This window comes from Mesocricetus auratus, unplaced genomic scaffold, assembly GCF_017639785.1.
Source record: "Mesocricetus auratus isolate SY011 unplaced genomic scaffold, BCM_Maur_2.0 Super-Scaffold_100001, whole genome shotgun sequence".
In the NCBI taxonomy this organism is placed as follows: Eukaryota; Metazoa; Chordata; class Mammalia; order Rodentia; family Cricetidae; genus Mesocricetus; species Mesocricetus auratus.
In genome coordinates, this window is record NW_024429187.1 from 15,044,361 (window position 1) to 15,065,887 (window position 21,527).

The window sequence follows — 21,527 nt, forward strand, 5'->3', positions numbered from 1 at the left end:
TGCTGAGCGGAGAGCTGTAGCTCGGTTCTCCGGTGGCAGGTTTGAGTGCCCCTGGGGAAGTCAGAGGCTCCGTGGTGGTGAGAGGACAGTGGGAGACCACGTCCCGGGTCTCTGTGTGGGAGGCCAACTGAGCAATGAGGAAAGGGCCGGACGGGAGCGGCCTCGAGCCCTAGAAGAGAAACCAAGCGGCTAAGAGGCAAGCGGGTGAGAGACAGGCCCGGACACCGCTGTCCTCCCTTTGGGAGAGGGAGTTAGGAGCTCTGCACGCTGGGTTCCAAGTAGAATGTCAGAGGGGACAGGACCAACTGCAAGCCTTCCTGCCTGCCTTGGACCACACTGCAAGGCCTCTGTGCCTCAGGTGCTGGGGGGAGGACACAGACTCTACCGAACAGCCCAGGGGAACAAGCGCTGCCTCCCGGGACTCTGAGGTACAGATATGACGGCAAGGTTGGGGGAGACAGGAACGTGGGCTGCTCCGTGCACTGTCATAGCTGGGCTGTCTCATCAAATCCCTGATTATTTGAGTCGTGCTTGGCGAATTTCTGAGGTCCCTATCCATCGAGCGGGCTCCGAGGAGGGTAATTAGGGTGTGCGTGTGTGTGTTTTGGGGGGGGGCAGGTGCTGTTGAATCAATCCCTCATGAGCCAACTGTCTTCTAATGCTGTCGATCAGTTCCTCTGACCGAAACACACTTTATTTTTCCAAAAGTGATAATCCTAAATTTTCCCTGGGAGGCGGAGAAAGGAAGAAGGGTTCACTCCCACCGGTTGACTCCAAGCAGCCGTGGAGGTCAACGGTAAAAAGGAGGAATGGGGTGCAGGGGAGAGAGGGGGCACCTTCAGTGAGGACTTTCCTGTGTACAGGAACCCCCCTCTGGGTCTTGTTGACATGTGGACGCTGACCCGGTGGGGCTGGGGAGGGCAGAGGTTCTGTGAGTTCAGCAAGCACAGGGGGACTCGTGAGCCGCTGCTGCCACAGACGGTGCTTAGAGCGGCGCCCCTTTTCCCGCTGGATGGAGACTTAGACCTTAGCTTCAGAAGGTGGGGCTGCCTGGGAGGTCAGCTGGCCGTTGGCAAACCTAGGACAGCAGAGTGGGCACCAGGTTTATGTCCAGAGAGGTATTTGTGGAGCAGCGAAACTGAAAGTTTTAAGTCTCGATTCTATCATACCTTAGCAGTGAAACTTTGGGCAACTCATGGGCCATTGCTGACTCCCAGTTTCCTGATTTGAGAAGGAGAAACAGTCAGGAGCTGCCTGGTTTACTGCCCACAGGGTGGCTGTAAGGCTCGAATGAAATAATGTAACAAATGTGCTGTACTAACCAAAACGCTTCCAGTGTGTAATCAATCCTATTATCACTACCCGTGCTATGCGAAGTTGAAGGAACCTCCCTTTCTCCGTGTGCACACACGTGGGCGTGCAGGTGTGTGTGTTTTGTTTGCCACCCACTCTGTTTTTAGTTTTTTTTTTTAAATCAATCAGTATTTATGAATGCACCCATTTTCTCTGGTTTACATGCAGAGGTCAAAGGACGAGTGGGGAATCAGTTCTCTCCTTCAGCCACGGGGGTTCTGGGGATGAACTCAGGTCATCAGGCTGGGCAGCAGGTGCCTTCACCTGCCGAGTCCCCTTGAAAGAAAATGGCCCACAAAGGGAGTGGCACTCCTAGGAGGTGTGGCCCTGTTGGAGTGGGTGTGGCTTTGGTGAAGGAAGTGTGTCCCTGTGGAGGAGGGATTTGAGGTCTCCTATGTGCTCAAGCCACGCCCAGTGTGACAGACCACTTCCTGCTGCCTGGGAGCTGAGAATTTTGGACGCTGGGCTCCTTCGCCAGCACCGTGTCTGCCTGCAGGGCCCCCCGTGTTGCACCATGACAGTAACGGACTGAACCTCTGAACTGTAAGCCACGCCAGTGAAATGCTTTCCTTTGTAAGAGTAGCCGTGGTCATGGTGTCTCTTCACAGCGATTGGGACCCTAACTAGGACAGTGGCTCCCACCTTATCTTTTTTTTGGTTTTTCGAGACAGGGTTTCTCTGTGGCTTTGGAGGCTGTCCTGGAACTCGCTTGGTAGTCCAGGCTGGTGTCGAACTCACAGAGATCCGCCTGCCTCTGCCTCCTGAGTGCTGGGATTAAAGGTGTGCACCACCAACGCCCGGCCCCACCTTATCCTTTTGAGACTGAGTTTCTCACTGACCTGGAGCTCTGGATTCAGTAGGCGGGGCTGGCTGACGGGCAAGAACCCGGAGATCATCTGCCTGTCTCTGTGCCAACAGAGCCGTCTCCACGTCACCATTTCCGGCTCCTCACGCGATTTCCCGTCTCACCCTCCTCTGCCTGTTTGTCTTGTGGACCACTGGCTGTTTGTTTTGAGACAGGGTCTCACGCTGTAGCCCCAGCTGGCCTGGAACTCACTGCGCAGCCTGAGCAGGCCTCAAGCTGATGGTAGTCCCCCTGCCACAGCCTCCCAAGTGCCGGGACTCTAGCTACAAACTGCCTGTACCTTCTTTGCGTTTCTTTTCCCCTTTGTTATCCTCACTGCTAAAGGACTCGAACCCTCCCCCTTCCGTGACTCTCTGCTCTCCAGTGAGCTCACCTGGCTGGAGTGACGGGCGAGGCTCACACACAGCTGCCAGTGATGTGTGTTGGTTGAGCCTTTACAAGTCCAGTCTGCCTGCATGTACCCCTGCAGGCCAGAAGGGGGCACCAGATCTCATTACAGATGGTTGTGAGCCACCATGTGGTTGCTGGGAATTGAACTCAGCACCTCTGGAAGAGCAGCCAGTGCTCTTAACCGGACGAGAGAAATGGTTGAGCTGTTAGCCTTTGCTGCTCTTGTGAAGTGTGCCGGTTCTGCTCACTGTAGGGAAAAGGGACCAGTCAAAGAAACACACCCTGAGCAGAGCCAAAGAAACACACTTTGGCCCTGCAACCAGAACCAAAGAAATGTACCCTGACCCTAAAACCAGTGCCAAAGGAACACACTTTGTCCCTGGAATCAGAGTCAGTGAAAGAAATGTACCCTGGCCCTAAAATTGGAGCCAAAAGGCTAAAAAGGACCAGAGAAAGAAACACACTTTGGCCCTGAAACCAGAGCCAAATCTGACCCTAATCCTGTGTAAAAAGTAACCAATCCCGGAGCAGAGCTCTAGCCAATCTGAGCTCAGCACTGAAATCGGACCAATCCCTACCCTGGAAAAACTTCCCCAACCCCAGGAACCCCTATATAAACCCTGTGTATGTTCAGCTTGGCTGGTCCAGCTGTCTTCCAATAAACACCTTTGGATGAGCTTCGGGGTGAAGATCTTCTTTTGCGGCTGCGACAGAGCAAAGGCGACCCTGGGCAGAGCAGAGCAGAGCGAGCAGAGGCGACCCTGGGCAGAGCAGAGCAGAGCAGAGCGAGCAGCGCTGTAACACTTGCCCGGGAAACCTTCCTTGGCAGAGCGGAGTTGTTACACTCTGCTCCCGCCCGGCTCCCTGCTCTCCGCTCGGCTCTCCAGGAGCAGAGCTGAACTGTAGCAACTTCGCCCGAGAAACCTCCTGCGGAGCAAAACTGCTACACTAGGCGAACATGCCCAGCTGGAAGACCCTGTCCTGCCGGAGCGGAGCTGATACACCGGAGAAGCCTTTCTCTGAGGCAAGGCTGTAAGCTGCCAAGCTTACTGCAACCTGTGGTGGTCCTTGGCTCCCGAGCTCCAGGATACCTTTCTACCTGAGCTGTGTAACACTCAGTATCCTTGGCTCCCGAGCTCCAGGATACCTTTCCACCTGAGCTGTGTAACACTGGGTATTCTGTGACTCCCGAGTGCCAGAATACCTGACCCACTCCTGTTCCATCCTGTCCTGACCCATCCCGACGAAACGCTTACATTTGGTGCCGAAACCCGGGATAGGCTCTCCTGGTGCCTGTGCTCCCTTTCATGGTCTGAGCCGCACTGGGATCCTATCCCTCATCTTCAGTCTACCCGTGACTTGGATAGGCTCTCCTGGTGCCTGTGCTCCCCTTCGTGGTCTGAGCCGCACTGGGACCCTATCTCTCATCTCCAGTTGGCCTGCAGCAGACTCGCCTTCCAGCTCACCAATCGCTTGACACTACATCCACCATCAACGATTGGGTAAGTCTCCCCTTCAGTTCCCTAAGTCAGGGATACTTGTAGAGACGGAGGTACCCCAGCCAAGGCCCTTAAGGCTACAGCTGACCCTCCTCACCTTACCCCAGCCTACCACCCTTGAAATTGCAATCCTGCAGTTTCCTTAGGCCCCACCGGGTCATTGCGTCCCTTCCTGACCTCCTCCCTTGGAGCTGGCTGTCGTTGCACAGCTCCTCTAGGCCCTTGCGGCTTCTACGATTCCAATCCTGACCCTTTCCTTTGGATGAGACCCTTTTAGAGCTCGGTTTCCGTCTACGCCTTCTGGCCTCTAGAAAAGCCCTGGTACCAGGCGCCGAGTCTCTTCTGGCTTAGCCGGGCTAAGCCTGACCCCCGTTGAGTTGGGTGACGACCCTCTGAACGGCTTGGTCCTCTTTCGGTGGTCCTCCCTGAGTCCTGGGGACGCCCTTGACTACAGGCTGCAGTGACCTTTTCCTTCTCATCCATGGGAACCGTGTCATCCGTACCCTCCCATTCCCCCTTGGGATGCCTCCTAGAAAACCTCAAGTCTCTACACCTGACACCTGAACTAAAGGGTTCTAAACTTATTCGCTTTTGCAATAAAATTTGGCCTAAATACCATTTAGATAATCAGTCCAAATGGCCACTTAATGGCACCCTCGATCCCAATATTATTCGGGACCTTTACAACTACTGTGAGCGATTGGAGAAATGGAAGGAGATTTTCTATGTCCAGGCTTTCTCTCTGCTACGCTCCAAGCCTTCTCTCTGTGCCTCATGCTCTCCCACTCAACTCCTTTTGGCTAGGAAGTCTGAACAAGATGATCCCTCTACTACTTTTGATCCAGCCAATGAGCCTTCTCCCCGTCAAACAAAACCCTCAGCTCCCCCTCTTGTGCTGGCCCCTCCGATTTCCCTTCCTCCCTCTTCAGTGACAAGTCACCCTAGTCAGCATTCACTGGCACCCTCCTTCAGCTCACCACCAACAGTCCCTAGTCCTCCCACTACTCGATCCCACTCCACTAAGGGACCACCCCCTTTACCTCCCCAACCTAAACCAGCTCCAGTTCTCCCCTTGCGAGAGGTTGCTGGGGTGGATGGCTTAGTCAAAGTTCATGTCCCCTTCTCATTGACTGAACCCTCCCAAATAGGCAAAAGGTTGGGATCCTATAGTGCCAACCCTTCCACCTTTATTAAAGAATTCCAGTATATTACCCAGTCCTATAACCTTACCTTCCATGATGTTTATATGATTCTTACCAACAATCTCCTCCCTGAGGAACGCAGGCGAGTTTGGGAACACGCTAGAATCTATGCAGATGACATCCATCAAACTGATGATACCTACCCAGTTGGATCTATGGCAGTTCCTGACCAGGAGCCTGACTGGGATTACAATACCCCAGGGGGCATCCTAGCTAGGAAGCGGTTTTTAACTTGTCTCCTGGCTGGTCTCCGTAAGGCTGCTCTTAAAGCAGTAAATTATGAAAGGATCCAAAGGGTCATCCAGGACAAGGATGAAAACCCATCCCAATTCCTAGACCGTCTTACAAAGGCCCTCTTACAATACACCAATGTGGATCCTGAGACTCAAGATGGAAACCAACTCCTTATGACCTACTTTTTTTCCCAAAGTTACCCTGATATTAGGGCCAAACTCAGACGTCTAGAAAAGGGCCCCTTAACTCCACAGTCAGAAGCCCTAAATGTGGCATTCAAGGTGTACCATGGAAGGGATGAAAAGGCCCAAAAACAAAAATACCTGATGATGGCTAAAAGCTCTTGGCCAGCCAAAACGAAAGCCCAGGCTCCCAAAGGACAAAGGCTCCTACGTCCTTGTTTCAAATGCGGTCAGGAAGGCCACTGGGCCCGGGCCTGTCCAAACCCTCGTAAACCACCAGGACCATGTCCAAGGTGCCATCAAGAGGGACACTGGGGCATTGATTGCCCCCATGTTCCTGACAGCATGGGGACATCAATCCCAGATCGCCCTTCAACTGACCTCCTTGGCCTGGCCATTGATGACTGACGATGGGGCCCGGGCTCCCTTGGCCTAACCACCGCCATCTCCGACAGGGAGCCTCGGGTAGTTATCATAGTATCAGGGAGGCCTATCTCCTTCCTCCTGGACACTGGAGCCACTTTTTCAGTCTTGACAAATTTTTGGGGACCAACCACTCTTTCTTGTTCCTCTATTGTCGGAGTAGGAGGACAGCCCTATCAGGCCCAACAAACCCCACCACTTAACTGTATCTTTAAGGGTATCCCCCTTACTCATTCCTTCCTAGTGATACCAACCTGTCCCATCCCATTGCTGGGAAGGGACCTTTTAGCCAAAGTGGGAGCCTCCATTTCTTTTGCTCCTCCTATCCGTTTGGCCTCAGGTTTGCCAGCTGTTCCCCTTCTCCTCCTCCTACAAACCACACAGTCTGACCACTTCTTCCCTTACCATCCTCTCAGGTAGATCCTCAGGTATGGGACACCCAAAATCCCTCTATAGCCAAACATCACACCCCTCTAATCATCCGACTACAAAACCCTGCCAAATATATAACTAAGGCTCAATACCCACTTTCACTCCAAAGTCTCAGGGGACTCAAACCTCTCATCTCTGACCTCCTGAGAAAAAGTCTTCTTCGCCCCACTTCTTCCCCCTTCAACACCCCCATACTTGCAGTCAAAAAACCTAATGGAACCTACCGCCTGGTTCAGGATCTCCGACTTATTAACTCAGCAGTAGTGCCCCTTCATCCTATAGTTCCCAATCCTTATACTCTACTCTCCACCATCCCTTCAAAAACTTCTCATTTCTCTGTCCTTGATCTCAAGGATGCCTTCTTTTCTATTCCTCTGGACCCCCAGTCACAAAATATCTTTGCCTTTACTTGGACTGACCCAGACACACACATTTCTACACAACTTACTTGGACAGTCCTACCTCAAGGGTTCCGGGACAGCCCCCATTTATTCGGTCAGTCTCTAGCCTCTGACTTATTCTCTTTGTCTCTCCCAAAATCCAAGTCAATACAGTACATAGATGACCTTCTCCTTTGTAGTCCATCCCTAGAAATAAGCCAGGCCAACACCTCTACTTTGTTAAATTTTCTATGTAGCCGAGGATATAGGGTATCACCCTCTAAGGTCCAGCTGTCCATTCCTCAGGTAACTTACCTAGGACTAACTATTACTCCAACTCATAAGGCTATTACCCTAGATAGAAAAAACCTAATACAATCACTTACAGTCCCCACCACAAAGGATGAAATCTTATCCTTCCTAGGAATGGCCAGCTTCTTACGTTCTTGGATTCCTTCCTTCTCCCTTCTTGCTCGCCCTCTGTATCAGGCAGCCCTTGGCCCATCACATGAGCCTCTCCTTGCACCTGTTACCAAGCCATTTCGTCAGCTTCAACAGGCCCTCCTACAGGCTCCAGCCTTACACCTTCCAGACTTAACGCGTCCCTTCTCTCTCTATGTTACTGAGAAAGAGGGATATGCCCTCGGGGTCCTGGGTCACCAACTGGGACCTTCCTTTGCACCAGTCGCATACTTATCAAAAAAATTAGACCACACTATCCAAGGTTGGGCACCTTGTCTGCGGGCTCTGGCTGCAGCTGAACTCCTCATACGAGAATCAAAGAAGTTAACCTTTGGGTCTCCTACTACTGTCCTCTCTCCTCACCACCTGTCCCATCTTCTAACATATAAGGGTCTCCAAACATTACCCCCCTCCAGAGTTCTCTCCCTTCAGGTAGCATTAGTAGAGGATACAACACTTACCTTTCAGCCATGCCCACCTCTTAATATTTCAAATCTTCTCCCCCAACCAGTCTCAAAATACTCCCCATCTCACTCTTACATTGAGACCCTAGAAGAGTTACTACCTCATCCTACACATATACATGAGGGAGCTCTACCCCAAGCCACCTATACATGGTATACGGATGGCAGCTCCTTCCTAAACCTGTCATACCATCTCTTATTTCAAACCTTAATCTCTACATACCAGCTATTAAATAATGTCTTGCCTAACCGCTTTGAAGAATGCTGGTTGTGTGTCCCTCCTGGGTCAAACTCACAACCACCCTTTGTGGCCTCACCCATTGTCTTAACAGATTTTCCCACTTTGCCACTTCTAAACTGCTCTGAGCCAAACATTACTACCACCCCTTATCTCTCCCACATCTCTCTCTTCGGTATCTCAGACTGCTTTAGCTCAGCAGGAACACACCTTGTGGGCATTCTAGATTCTAAAGACTGCAACAATACCATAACGCTTAATACTACCACACAGCCCCTATGTCCAAATATTCACAATGCGTCGATTCTCTGTGGCACACAGGTATACCACTGCCTGCCTGCCAGTTGGTCTGGGACATGTACCCTGGTGTTCCTCTTCCCTAAATTAGGAGTGATACCTGGTGAAGAGCCCCTACCAATTCCCATCACTAAGTTTATAGCAGGACGACATGACAAGCGAGCAATTCAGATCATACCCCTCCTGGCAGCTCTGGGCATAACTGCAGGTGTGGCCACAGGAACAGCAGGATTAACTATTTCCCTAACGATGTACCATAGGCTTTCCTCACAATTCATCCAGGATTTCCAACAGGTAGCTCAAACCATCCTCACCCTTCAGGGTCAGATAGACTCCCTATCTGCTGTAGTACTACAAAATCGGAGAGGACTAGATTTACTAACAGCAGAAAGAGGTGGACTTTGCCTCTTTCTCGGGGAAGAATGTTGCTTTTATGTTAACCAGTCAGGAATAGTAAAGGATAAAATTCAACAACTTCAAACAGACCTTCAAAAATATAAAGAACAACTTGATAGCTCTGGCCAGTGGATCACTAATAATCCAATATGGAACTGGATGCTACCTTTTCTAACTCCTCTTCTCTCTGTTTTCTTAATTCTACTAGTGGCACCCTGTCTTATAAATTTTTTGTCTAGATTCCTTCAACAACAAGTTCAAAAAATTTCTAACCAAACTTTCAACCAGTTGTTATTACAGGGTTATCAGCCCCTAGCTAAGGAACCAGAAAGCTACAACACCTGGACACATCTGGACAAAGATGAAGATTGCCCCATGAACCTCGACGCCCCCATTCAGCAGGAAGTAGTCTAATGATAACACCGCCCCTTTTCCAAACCCCAGTTTTATTAAACAAAAAAGGGGGGAATGTAGGGAAAAGGGACCAGTCAAAGAAACACACCCTGAGCAGAGCCAAAGAAACACACTTTGGCCCTGCAACCAGAACCAAAGAAATGTACCCTGACCCTAAAACCAGTGCCAAAGGAACACACTTTGTCCCTGGAATCAGAGTCAGTGAAAGAAATGTACCCTGGCCCTAAAATTGGAGCCAAAAGGCTAAAAAGGACCAGAGAAAGAAACACACTTTGGCCCTGAAACCAGAGCCAAATCTGACCCTAATCCTGTGTAAAAAGTAACCAATCCCGGAGCAGAGCTCTAGCCAATCTGAGCTCAGCACTGAAATCGGACCAATCCCTACCCTGGAAAAACTTCCCCAACCCCAGGAACCCCTATATAAACCCTGTGTATGTTCAGCTTGGCTGGTCCAGCTGTCTTCCAATAAACACCTTTGGATGAGCTTCGGGTGAAGATCTTCTTTTGCGGCTGCGACAGAGCAAAGGCGACCCTGGGCAGAGCAGAGCAGAGCGAGCAGAGGCGACCCTGGGCAGAGCAGAGCAGAGCAGAGCGAGCAGCGCTGTAACACTTGCCCGGGAAACCTTCCTTGGCAGAGCGGAGTTGTTACACTCTGCTCCCGCCCGGCTCCCTGCTCTCCGCTCGGCTCTCCAGGAGCAGAGCTGAACTGTAGCAACTTCGCCCGAGAAACCTCCTGCGGAGCAAAACTGCTACACTAGGCGAACATGCCCAGCTGGAAGACCCTGTCCTGCCGGAGCGGAGCTGATACACCGGAGAAGCCTTTCTCTGAGGCAAGGCTGTAAGCTGCCAAGCTTACTGCAACCTGTGGTGGTCCTTGGCTCCCGAGCTCCAGGATACCTTTCTACCTGAGCTGTGTAACACTCAGTATCCTTGGCTCCCGAGCTCCAGGATACCTTTCCACCTGAGCTGTGTAACACTGGGTATTCTGTGACTCCCGAGTGCCAGAATACCTGACCCACTCCTGTTCCATCCTGTCCTGACCCATCCCGACGAAACGCTTACACTCACGGCCTTTCGTTCAAACATTTTCTGTTTTAAAGTTCAACTTAGGAACGTTTCTCTAAATCCTGAAGAATCTGGTATGTTACCAACTTTGATCTAATAGTCCCGGTTCTAGGAGAGTGGCCGCAGTAGCTAGGGGGGTGCAGTGGTCAGGCTTAACGAGAATGCTCATCACTGTGCTAGCGAGGAGTTAGAAACTACATAGCATTCAGCAGCGGGAAACAGCCAAACAGATGCCAGGTCTAGAGAGACAGAAAGTGGTCGGCCAAAATCGCCTTAGCGGTGAAGTGCTTAAATCCGGATGTCTCTGGTTATTTGGACCTGAAATAGTGGTGATTTTATATTCTTTTCTTTCTAGTTTTTGCAGTGTGCATATTATACAATCACAAATAACTAATTAGCCGGGTGTTGGTGGCGCACGCCTTTAATCCCAGCACTCGGGAGGCAGAGGCAGATGGATCTCTGTGAGTTTAAGATGAGACCAGCCTGGTCTACAAGAGCTAGTTCCGGGACAGCTTCCAAAGCCACAGAGAAACCCTGTCTCTAAATCCTCCCCCACAAAAAACAAAAAGAAATAACTCATAGAGTTCTGCCTCTATAATGGCGGTTACATATTTCCCTGTGATGTCCCTGTTCAAGGGTGATTTACTGACTTAGACATGAGCTGTATGTAACCTCGGGGACAGTCACACCACAGATCCTTCCTCTGTATACTTGGACAGAGACTCTGGACAGCTTGCTGTGGGGCCTCAGAAAGGGCAGCCAGCTTGGCGGTGTGGGAAACAGGCCGAATTCTCTGAGGAAGAATTAGCCACTTGTGGGGGGCGGGGGACACTGTTGATCCTGTTGACAGCTTCCTGTCCTTGGGGTTGTCACACCCGCACCCCTCAGTAGTGAGATGATGTCCCTGCAGATGAGGATGGCTGTGAAGGGAGAGCACGCGATTGGGAAGAACAACAGCTTGCTCCAAAGGTCATGAAGGCTGAAAGTGTGGAGTAAGCCAGGGGCCTGCCTGGAGGCCGCCTGAGGCCAGCAGGAGGCAGATAAGGACATGTTTCAAGTTCAGGGTCCTCTAATTTTAGCTCATAAGTGTCTACCATAGTAGCATTATGGGGCGCTCATGCTGCCTGTGGTCAGAATGAGAGGCCTCGCCCGGGCAGAACTGGGCAAACCTTGGCTTTCCGTTTGGGAAATCGGTTGTTTCCTGTTCGTTGCTTCACGGCTCCCTTATCGATAGCTGCTAAAGATGCGCAGCCATTTAGAATGCGGAGTCACAGCACGGTAGTTACTTCATCATGCATCAGTGACGATGGATCTGGGTCCTCAAAGTGGGCAGTTCTTGTTGCTGTTGATTTAAGACAGTGAGTGTCTCACTGGGCAGCCCTGGCTGATCTGGAACTCCTTAGCAGGCCAGGCTGGCCTTGGGTTCAGAGAGGTCTACTTGCCTCTGCCTCCCAAACCCTGGGAGTAAGGATGATTCTCGTAAGCGTATCCATGACAGGATCCTTCCTAGGTGTGGGCATTCGTTACTGTTCTCTCCCTGTGACAAAGCACAGTTCGTAGGAGGAGGAGTTTGCTGGGCTCACAGCCCCAGAGGGTGAGTGGAGCTCAGGCAGCCGGTGGCCGACGCGTCTTGAACCAAAAGCACAAAGCAGAGAGACCAAGCTGGAAGTGGCAGGAGTTTGGAAATTCCAAAGGGCGCTCCAGCTTCGTACTCCCCCAACAAGGCCACACTCCCGAACCTCCCAAACAGCACCATCAATTAGGGGACACATAGCCACATGTCTGAGACTGTGGGGACATCTCATCCAACCCGCCAGAGCAGGCGAGGTGTGAAGTGTCCCCAGCCCACTTCCATGCTCAGGGTCCACAGACATGGAATTGCCTACTAAAGACGTGTGTATTTGTGTCACATACATGCAGCTTAGTAAAATAGTAACGGTTTAACAGGAGATGGGCAAAGGGCTCTAGGACTCTTGTTACACAGGAGAGAAGAGGACTGGGCAGTGAACACACAGATATGAGGACTGCCTGTCACTTTGCTGGCACGTACACACACACACACACACACACAGACACACACACATGCATACACACATGGGAACTACCTCTCACTGTGCCAGCACACAAACAACATGCAGACAGAAAGCTGTCTGTAGCATGTACTCTTCCTTGCCAGTCTCCTGGGCCCTGCCGCGCTGTCTGAACCTCCAAATAACACATAGGACGCTATATTAATTATGAAGCTGTTGGCCATTTGCTTGGTTTCTTACTGGCTATCTCTGACTTAAATACTCAACCCATAATTGCTAATCTAAGTATTTCTCTTACCGGAGAAAAGGGTCCGGACCTCTTACTCTGGCGGTCTACGTGATGTCTGACTCTGCCTCCCTTTCCCAGAATCCTCCTCGACTCCTAGTCCCACCTATCTCACTTCCCTATTGGCCAACAGTGCTTCATTCAACAACCAATAAGAGACAGATTTACAGAATGGCGTCTCCCATCAGGCGTCCGTTCAGCGCTGCTTGTGACACTGATTCCCTGGGGTGCTCCTGGGACTGATGGTTGGTAAAGCGCTTGTCACACAAGCGCGAGCACCGTGGAAGAGTGTGATCGCACTTACTTCTGACCCCATTGCTGGGAGACAGGGACCGGAAGAACCCAGGAGCTAGCCTAGCCTGCCTGGGTGGCCAAAACAGCAAGCCCCAGGGACAGTGAGAAATCCTGACTCAAAAAAAAATAAAGGATAATAGAGGAAGACATCTGTGTTGCTGTCTGGCCTTTGCACACACACATACACAACAATATGAACACATACACACACACACAGACATCAGATAAAAATTACTATACTTCCCCAACATAGTCATGTATGTGGAGCAGTCCTTATGTACTAATATGACTTCGGATTATTACAAAGGACGTTCAAAGTTCAGACTTAAAGGATGTAAACGCCCCCATGTTTATACAGGCCTGTAGAAGCTCACATGCTTGTCATGCTTTCTGTGGAAGAGTAAAGGACAGAGAACAGTGTGGGTGGAATTTCCTTTGTAATAATCTGAAGTCATATTAGTACATAAGGAGTGTCGTGTCGTGGTTTAAATGTGGCTTTGCGAGTCTGAGCACTGGGTCCCAGCCCAGCTGATGGTGCTGTTTTGGGGGGTTCAGAACCTTCGTGAGGCCCAGCTGGAGGAAGTGGGCCACTGGGGAAGTGAGCCTTCGAGGTAGGAGCTGGGTCCTCTTCCCTCTGGCTGAGCTGTGCTTCCTGGTCGCTCGCTGACTGGATGTGAGCAGGCATCCTCAAGCTTCCCCTCCCCCATACCTTCTTCACCCGGGCCGGCCGACTGTGCCCTCACCGTTCCTTCTCAGGAGCTGGCCGCGGCTCTCAGAAAGGCAACCCGCTCTTAGTTTCATTTCCCCTTGTCGCAGTTAAATAACAACAACAACAACAAAAGCAACCCCTGACAGAAAGGGTTTTATCTTGGCTCACAATCCAAGGCACGGTCGAACCCATCCGCAGGAGAGTGGTGAACTCCTGCGTGTCTGTTCAGCCCCTTTTTGTCTGTTTTATACAATTCCAGAATCCCACAATGGGTGGGCCTTCCCATCCCAACAGATTCAGTTAAGACGGTCCCACACAGTCATGCCCAGAGTCCCCACCTCCCGTGTTTAGATTCTGGTTTTAGATTCTGTCACGTTGACAACACTGTCACCAGAGGCCACCACGGACCCGGTCCTCTCTGACCGACCACCCTTAGAACCTGGGTTCTCGAGGGTTCAGTCTCTGCTATTTACTGCTTATCACTCCCACACTTTTATGCATGCAAATACAAATACCAGCAATTTGGGGTCTCATTGTTAAGAAATGTGTGGATTCAGCCAACGAGTATTTATGCATTTCTTCTATCTCTGCTTCACAAAAAGTCAGTAGAGGGTAGCGGATGTCCCCGGGGCTGGGGAGCGTCTCCCAGGGCTCCGTTAAAAGCTGGTAGAACAGAGGACTGAAACTCCTATGGTAACAGTAACAACCTGTGTTTGCATTTGCCAAGGGAAACTGTGGAAAATGGAGCATGCCTCGGACAGACCAGATGAGAAAGACGAATTTCCTGAAAACCTGCAGACCGATTCCCTTCACAAGATGCACTCTGAAGAATGGGTAAGCGAGGCTGGTCCTGATGGTGCGTGCCTGTAATCCCAGCCTGAGCTGTGGGAGGAGAAGACAGGAGAACAGAGGAGCTCAAGGTCAGCCTTGGGTGTAACAGGCCCCCAGACACAAGCAGACAACAAAGCAAAAGGAGAGAGAGAGAGAGAGAGAGAGAGAGAGAGAGAGAGAGAGAGAGAGAGAGAGAGAGAGAGAGAGAGAGAGAGAGAGAGAGAAATATCGCAGCAGGTATAGAAATGACCTCACCTGTGTCTCCAAGGAGGAAGGAAATGCCCAAGGCTTGCCCCTTTGTGACATTGAGAGAGAAGGGGATGGAGTTCCCACACTGCTGTCTCCACCCAGGGGTCCACGCCCAGCTTCCCCACGCCGCCCCTCCCCACCATGTGTTATGTGCGGATTTTTGTCTGTGAGGATGGATTACAACTGGCCTAGGTCACCTGAGAGCAGATGTTATGTGTAGAATGTCTCCCAACAGGATGCATTCGTCCGACCTCAATTTCGTCTCCAGGGGGAGCCCCTCCTCTCCCTGCTTCTGGCGGCGCCCCCCGGGGGGTTTGTCCCGGCTGCCCCCCCAACCCCACGCTGCACCGCGGTTTCGGACGCCATTTCTGGTCACCTTTCGCACAGCTATGCCTCCTCCTCTGTCTCATACTACAGGGTCTTCTTGCTGGATTCGGGAGCTGCCCAGATTAGTCTGCGATGACCCGATCGCAAGCTCTTAAAACTCAGTGGCAGGGTCTACGAAGGCTTCTGTCCAAATAAAGTGGCCCCAGCAGTGCTGGGGCGTGGGCGTTAGGTGGACTTTGCTGAGTGAGCCGCCTGCATGCAGGCTGAGAGCATTTCCAACCTGCCTGAGACCCCCTCAAGTCTACCTGAGGATGCAGACTCCGCTTTCTGACCAGGGAGCAGCCAGGGGCGCTCCTGTGGCCTGCGCTGGGGTGAAGCCAGGGTGTCTCGGCGAGGAATGCTCTTCAGCCCACCCCATGCTTTCCTCTTTTCAGTTTAAGCTTTGCCCTTTTTTTTTTTTTGGCTTTTCGAGACAGGGTTTCTCTGTATTGTTTTGGACTCTGTCCTGGAACTAGCTCGGTAGACCAGGCTGGTCTCGAACTCACAGAGATCCACCTGCCTCTGCCTCCCAAGTGCTGGGATTAAAAGGCGTGCGCCACCAATGCCCCGACCAAGGTTTGTTTTATTGAAGCACAGGAGTTTTGCTTAAAACCTCCTCAAAGAACTGTTTTTTACAGTAGAGTTAAAACCAAAACAAAACAAAAAAACAGGTGTTCTGACGTAAGTTACTGTCATTTTTCAGTAATCTTTTTCATGTATAGAGTTGAAATGCCAGAGAATGACTTTAATATTTAAAAACATAAACAAAGCTAAAAGAAAAAAGAGAGAGATAAAGAGAAGCAAGAAGAAGGACTTTTGTTTGCTAAATAAAATAGAGTAGGCTATCTCTCTCACACCCTTTGCCATGAAATAAACAAGGGGAGATCACTTAGAAGCACAAACAGTGGCCACCATGCTCCTACAGCCACACCTTGAAACAGTCAGGAGTCTCGGCATTCACCTGTCTCTGCGTGTATAAATGGCTGCACTTTGCTGAGCCATTTAAAAGTAGGACAAACACAACAGTTTGTCCCTGTTGCCTTCAGAAGGCCTCTCTAAAAATAAAGATTGTCTCCTAAGTGTCCAAAATACTGTCATCACATCTAGAGAAATTAGCAGTTTAGCACATAAAGGAGTCTAAGCCTCTCATCTCTCAATAATACTCCAGTTTCCTCAGCTATGCCTCAAATGTTTTTAGAGTTATGTCGCTTTTAAAGATTCATTTCTGTAAAATTTTTTGGTCTTATTTTTAGAGACAGGCTTTCTCTGTGTAGCTTTGGAGCCTGTCCTGGAACTAGCTCTTGTAGACCCCGCTGGCCTCGAACTCACCGACATCAGCCTGCCTCTGCCTCCCGAGGGCTGGGATTAAAGGTGTGCGCCACCACCGCCCGGCTCATCTGTGTGTTTTATGGGTGTAATGTTTCCCCTACATGTGTGTGTGTGCATCATGTGCATTTCCAGTGTCCTCAGAGGCCAGAAGAGGGTGTTAGATTCCCCAGAACTGGAGTCACGGGTGGTTGTGAGCTGAGAACTGAGCTTGTGTCCTAGAGCTGTTTTTTTTTTTTAACTATCATTGGAAAAAGATCTGTGCCGTGCACTTAGTTTCCGTAGCTCAGTAGATTGCCTTACTATGAGACATGTACGTTGCCTTTTTGTGATATTGAGACCCCACCATTTGTTTTGTTGTGTTGTGGGCTTGTTATGTAGCCCAGGCTAGCCTATAACTCACTATGTGCCCTAGGCTGGTCCATGACTCCCTGTGTGAGCCAGACAGGCCTCATACTGTCCCGCCCCAGCCTCCTGGGTGCAGGAGGTACAGACGCGCACCCTGGTCTGTCTGGTGTTGAGGTTTTGAAGAGACCAGAAGAGCTGTGTCCTTTGAGTCAGTTTTTGGGGTTCACTCTTGGGTGCATTTCTACTGTTTGCCCAGTCCTTCCTGGGAGTCTGGTCCTGGAATGCCTGCCCCCCAGCCTGCTGCAAGCCAGACGGAGGGCTTGTCTTCTTATCTCATCCAGACACTAGAAGGCGGGGCCTCAAGGCAAGCTGTGTCAGGTAGAGCTGGGGAAGCCAGGATCTCTCGTGATTTGTTCTATTTCCCTTCCGCCATCACCTCTCGCAGGATAGGTTGGAGCAGGACTCTAAGCACAGCCAGGATCCGCCGATCAATCAGGATGAGCAAGAAGCAGCTCTTGTGTGCGCAGACCCTCAAGCTTCACTGCCACAGCTTTCGGAGACGAGCACCCTCGAACCGTAAGCTCTGACGCGACCCGGTGGGGGAGCTCTGAGTGACTGGGAGAGACGACACAGCTTAGTAAGGAATTCAGAGAAAGCCCATTGAAGCATGCCGCGCCCATACTCGTGCATGGGGACTGGCTGACCCTGCCCAGCAAGGCTGAAGAGTCAGGCAGTCCTGGCCTGAAGATGCTGGCACAGTCGTCAAGTCTTTTGTTTGTTTGTTTGTTTGTTTTTGTTTTTTGAGACAGGGTTTCTCTGTATTGTTTTGGAGGCTGTTCTGGAACTAGCTCGGTAGACCAGGCTGGCCTCGAACTCACAGAGATCCACCTGCCTCTGCCTCCTGAGTGCTGGAATTAAAGGCGTGCGCCACCACTGCCTGGCTGAGTCATCAAGTCTTCTGAGTGTCCTTGGACTTGGAGCTCAGAATTGACAGGCATCACATTAAGTCTCAGATAAATGCTTATATATGAGGCTCGTCCTAATCATTGTTAGGAACCATTAATCCCCTTGAGTGTCACCTCCTCTGGCACACCTCTCCTCCACTGCCACTATCCCAACCCAATAGCTAACATTCCTTACATAGAAGGACATTTCAAATATATCTGTTTTTAGGACCGGGTCAATAGCTCAGTGGTGGAGTGCTTGCTTAGCATGTGTGAGGCCCTGGGGTCAACCCCTAGCATTGAGAAAAATATAAATTATTTTTTAAAACATAAAGCTTTTCAAAAAAAAGTATGTGTGTGAACGTTTTGCCTGCCTCACGTATGGATGTATGCTGCACGTGTGCCCGAGGAGGTCAGAAGAGGGTGTTGGGTCCTCAGCTCCTGGAGTTACGGATGGTTGTGAACCACCGTACGGCGCTGGGAGCCAAACCTAGTTTCTGTGCAAGAGCCACGAGTGCTTGGAACCAACTGAGCAAGTTCTCCAGCCCCCACATAAAACTTTTAAGGGCTGGGCACGTAGCTCCGGGGCAGAGTGCTTGCTTTGTGTGAGGTCCTGAGTTTGACTCTCAGAAACACGCATGCACATTTTGTGAGATCATCTGCCTCACCCAGGCTTTTAAAGACCTGTTTGCACAGATAAGTAAATGGCCACCCGGCCCATCTTGGTGGCAGGAAACACATATGGAAATCAACTGGTCAGCCCAAGGAAGAGCGAGTGAGGTGCTCCCCAGTGATCAGGGTCCTGTTTCCGCAGGACCCCAGAGAGCTCTGTCCTCAAGCTGAGCTACTGGGACACAAAGATGGGCCTGCAAATGAAGGAGCTTGGAGCCGACCACGCTGACTGGTTGGAGAAGATCAACACCATCATACAAAAGATAAACAACACAGAGAGCACCGTGAAGAGGTAAAGGCTGGGAACTGGGGCGGGCAGGAAAATAGTGGGGTGTCATCTCACGGCTCTGGCGCTCAGAACACTGTCTCTCAGGCATCAGTGCGGCCTCAGGACAAGAAGCGCAGTCCGGGGCAGGGAAGTCCACGTCCCACCCAGGCTCACATCTCAGCTCTCCGGGCCTCTGGTCTCTCAACGATTTCTCCCACATTCTTTTTCATTTAAAACAGAGTTGTTTATCAAAGGGATGCACACAGGTACCCAGTGGGCGTGCATGCCCTCATTTTGTACCTATGTGTGTACATGCACATGGGTACATGCATGTGTGTACATGCACGTGGGCACACACATTTATGAATATGCACGTGGGTACACGCATGTATGTATACGCACATGGTTACACGCATGTGTGTATATGCACGTGGGTACATGCATGTATGTACATGCATGTGGGCACACACATTTATGAATATGCACGTGGGCACACGCATGCATGTACACGCACATGGGTACACACATGTGTGTATATGCACTTGGGTACACACATGTGTGTACATGCATGTGGGCACACACATGTGTGTATATGCATGTGGGTACATGCATGTATGTATATGCATGTGGGCACATGCATGCAAGCACAGGTGTCCAGGGGGTCAGAGGTTTCAGATCCCTGGAGCTTGAGCTACAGGCGTCTGTGAATCGCCATGTGGTTGCTGAGAAACACAGTTGTTCTCCTGCAGAAGCAGCATGGACTTTAACTGGCCGAGCCATCTCTCCTGTGCGCTCCCTCCCCCACCCCAAGGGTCTCATGTAGCCCAGGCTAACCTCAAACTCTCTGTGTATCATTGTGAACTCCTAATACCCCTGCCTCTACTTCCCAGTTATGGAATCCAATCTGCTGGGATTGGAAGCCAGGTCCTGATGTCCCACTTATCGGGCAAATCAATCGACCTTTATAAGGGCTTGCCTTTGCTCGTGTATAAAAAGTCACTAATGGTGCCCTCATCTCTGGCTCAATCAAGAGGGTTCAAGTGTGAGGCTGGTACATAGCCCGCGGGTAACAAACAGAAGCTCTTGTGGAATGAGTGTCTGAACTGAGCCTTGAATTTCCAGACCGACCGTGTTCCAACCTCTTTGCTAGCACAGAGGAACTGCGCTCCTCACTGTTTCCTCTTTACTGTGGCAAAGCATCTGTTCATACACGCTCCATCCAGATGGGCCTTTTTATCCTCCAGAGCATTAAAAAGGACCCACGTCCCACACACTATGTGTTTTCTCTTTTAAATTAAAGTATAATTATATTACATACGACAATTATGTTTGTATAATGTGAGGTCCTGTGAGTTTCACAAAGGCTTATAGTCATGAAACCTACGCAATGAGGATGTACCTCGATCTGCGACAAAATCCGTTATTTTCTTCCTTCCCTGTGTTTGTTTTCAGACTGAGTCTCATATAGCCCAGGCTAGCTTGGCACTCCTGACCCTCCTGCCTCCATTCCCCCCCCCCAGTGGGATTAGGTGTGCACCACCACGCCCAACTTGCTACTGAGCTGAAGATTCTTGATGTAAGTCTGGATAAGAGCCCAGACTCCCAGTGTTTGTATTTTGAAACGTCACTGTCCAGGCTGTGGCTACAGCTCAGTGCCTCTCCTGCACAAATCCCTAGGTCCAGTCCCAGCTCCGGGGCAGCGCTTCTCTTCCCACACCTCCAACAGCTTCTCTCAAGGAGCAGAGGCTAGTACCTCTTGACCACGCCCTTCCATGTGGAATAACAGCGCTTCACTTTTGGAAGGCCGGAAACCTCTCCCACGTTGGATGATTGTTTTCTCAATCCGCAGGACTTAGTCCATTTCTCCATCTGTTTGTAGCCTGTTAGCTGAGGTGATGTCCCTGGAAAACCAGTCTGAAAATTTGGAGGACCCTAATCAGGAAGCAAACATTGAGGTAAGCCAGGTTTGGGCTTCTGCCTCCGCCTCCCTCCTCTGGTGCCAATCAGACCGTAGCCAAGAGGGAACCTCGCCTCCATCACAGGGGTCACTAGCCACACTGCCGAGCCCCTCCCACCAGGGGACACTGCTTCCTTGTCTGACTCTCGCTCGGAACCCTGGACTCTGTTATGCATCCCTCCTCACGGGCATCTGTCTTTTATGCCCTCGTGAGGATACCCGCCTGTCTGACTCTCACGATCCCAGCCCCGCTAGTCTGGAGAAAACGTGTAGGAAATGGGCATTTGTCAACCATGCCCTGAGAAATCAAGAACTAAACTGACTGTGCGGCCTCTGACGCCTTCTTGACATGTTCTTGTGTTATTTCCAAACCTCCAAAGCATCCTATTTCTTTATCTCTTTTCAGTGAAAGGTTTTAAAATTTTTTTTTGATGTTTATTTTTAATTTTATTTATGTATTGTGTTTGTACATGTATGTGCATACATATGTTATGTGTGCATGTATATATTCATGCATGTGTGCATGTGTGTGCATGCGTTCATACATGGAGGTCAGCGACAACTTGCCAGGTTTTCCCTTTCTACCTTGTGGGGCCCAGGGCTGTGAGCAGGTTGGCAGCAAATGCTCTTACCCGCTAAGCCGTCTCGTTGGTCTGGTTTTTTAAGTTTTTGTTTTGCTGTGAGACGAGAATCTTCTCTTAGACACGGGTTAGTCTGGAGCTCATTATGTAGACTAACCCTGTAAATGGAGTTGTCAGTCTCATCTGCTGCCTCCAAAACAAACACACAGAGACTCAATATTAATCATAAACGCTTGGCTGATAGCTCGGGCTTGTTACAACCTGACTCATCCATTTCAATTTAACCCATTTCTGTTCATCCGCATTCTGCCACATGGCGTCGTCCTCCTGTGTGTCCGGCTGGCGACTTCTCGGGACTCCGCCCTTCTTC

At 50.6% G+C, this 21,527-nt stretch overlaps 1 protein-coding gene across 2 annotated transcripts in view; it reads left to right on the forward strand.

The window, feature by feature from the left end:
* The first annotated feature begins 277 nt into the window (after positions 1-277).
* Positions 278-21,527, forward strand: part of Smco2 (single-pass membrane protein with coiled-coil domains 2) — a 33,765-nt gene continuing 12,515 nt past the window's right edge. The window contains exons 1-5 of one of the 2 annotated variants that reach the window (XM_040743625.1): positions 278-428; positions 14,343-14,449; positions 17,181-17,311; positions 18,494-18,643; positions 20,499-20,574. In XM_040743625.1, the coding sequence (XP_040599559.1) occupies positions 14,357-14,449; positions 17,181-17,311; positions 18,494-18,643; positions 20,499-20,574 (450 nt within the window). In that variant the 5' untranslated portion in view covers positions 278-428; positions 14,343-14,356. The other variant, XM_040743624.1, reaches the window with a different exon arrangement.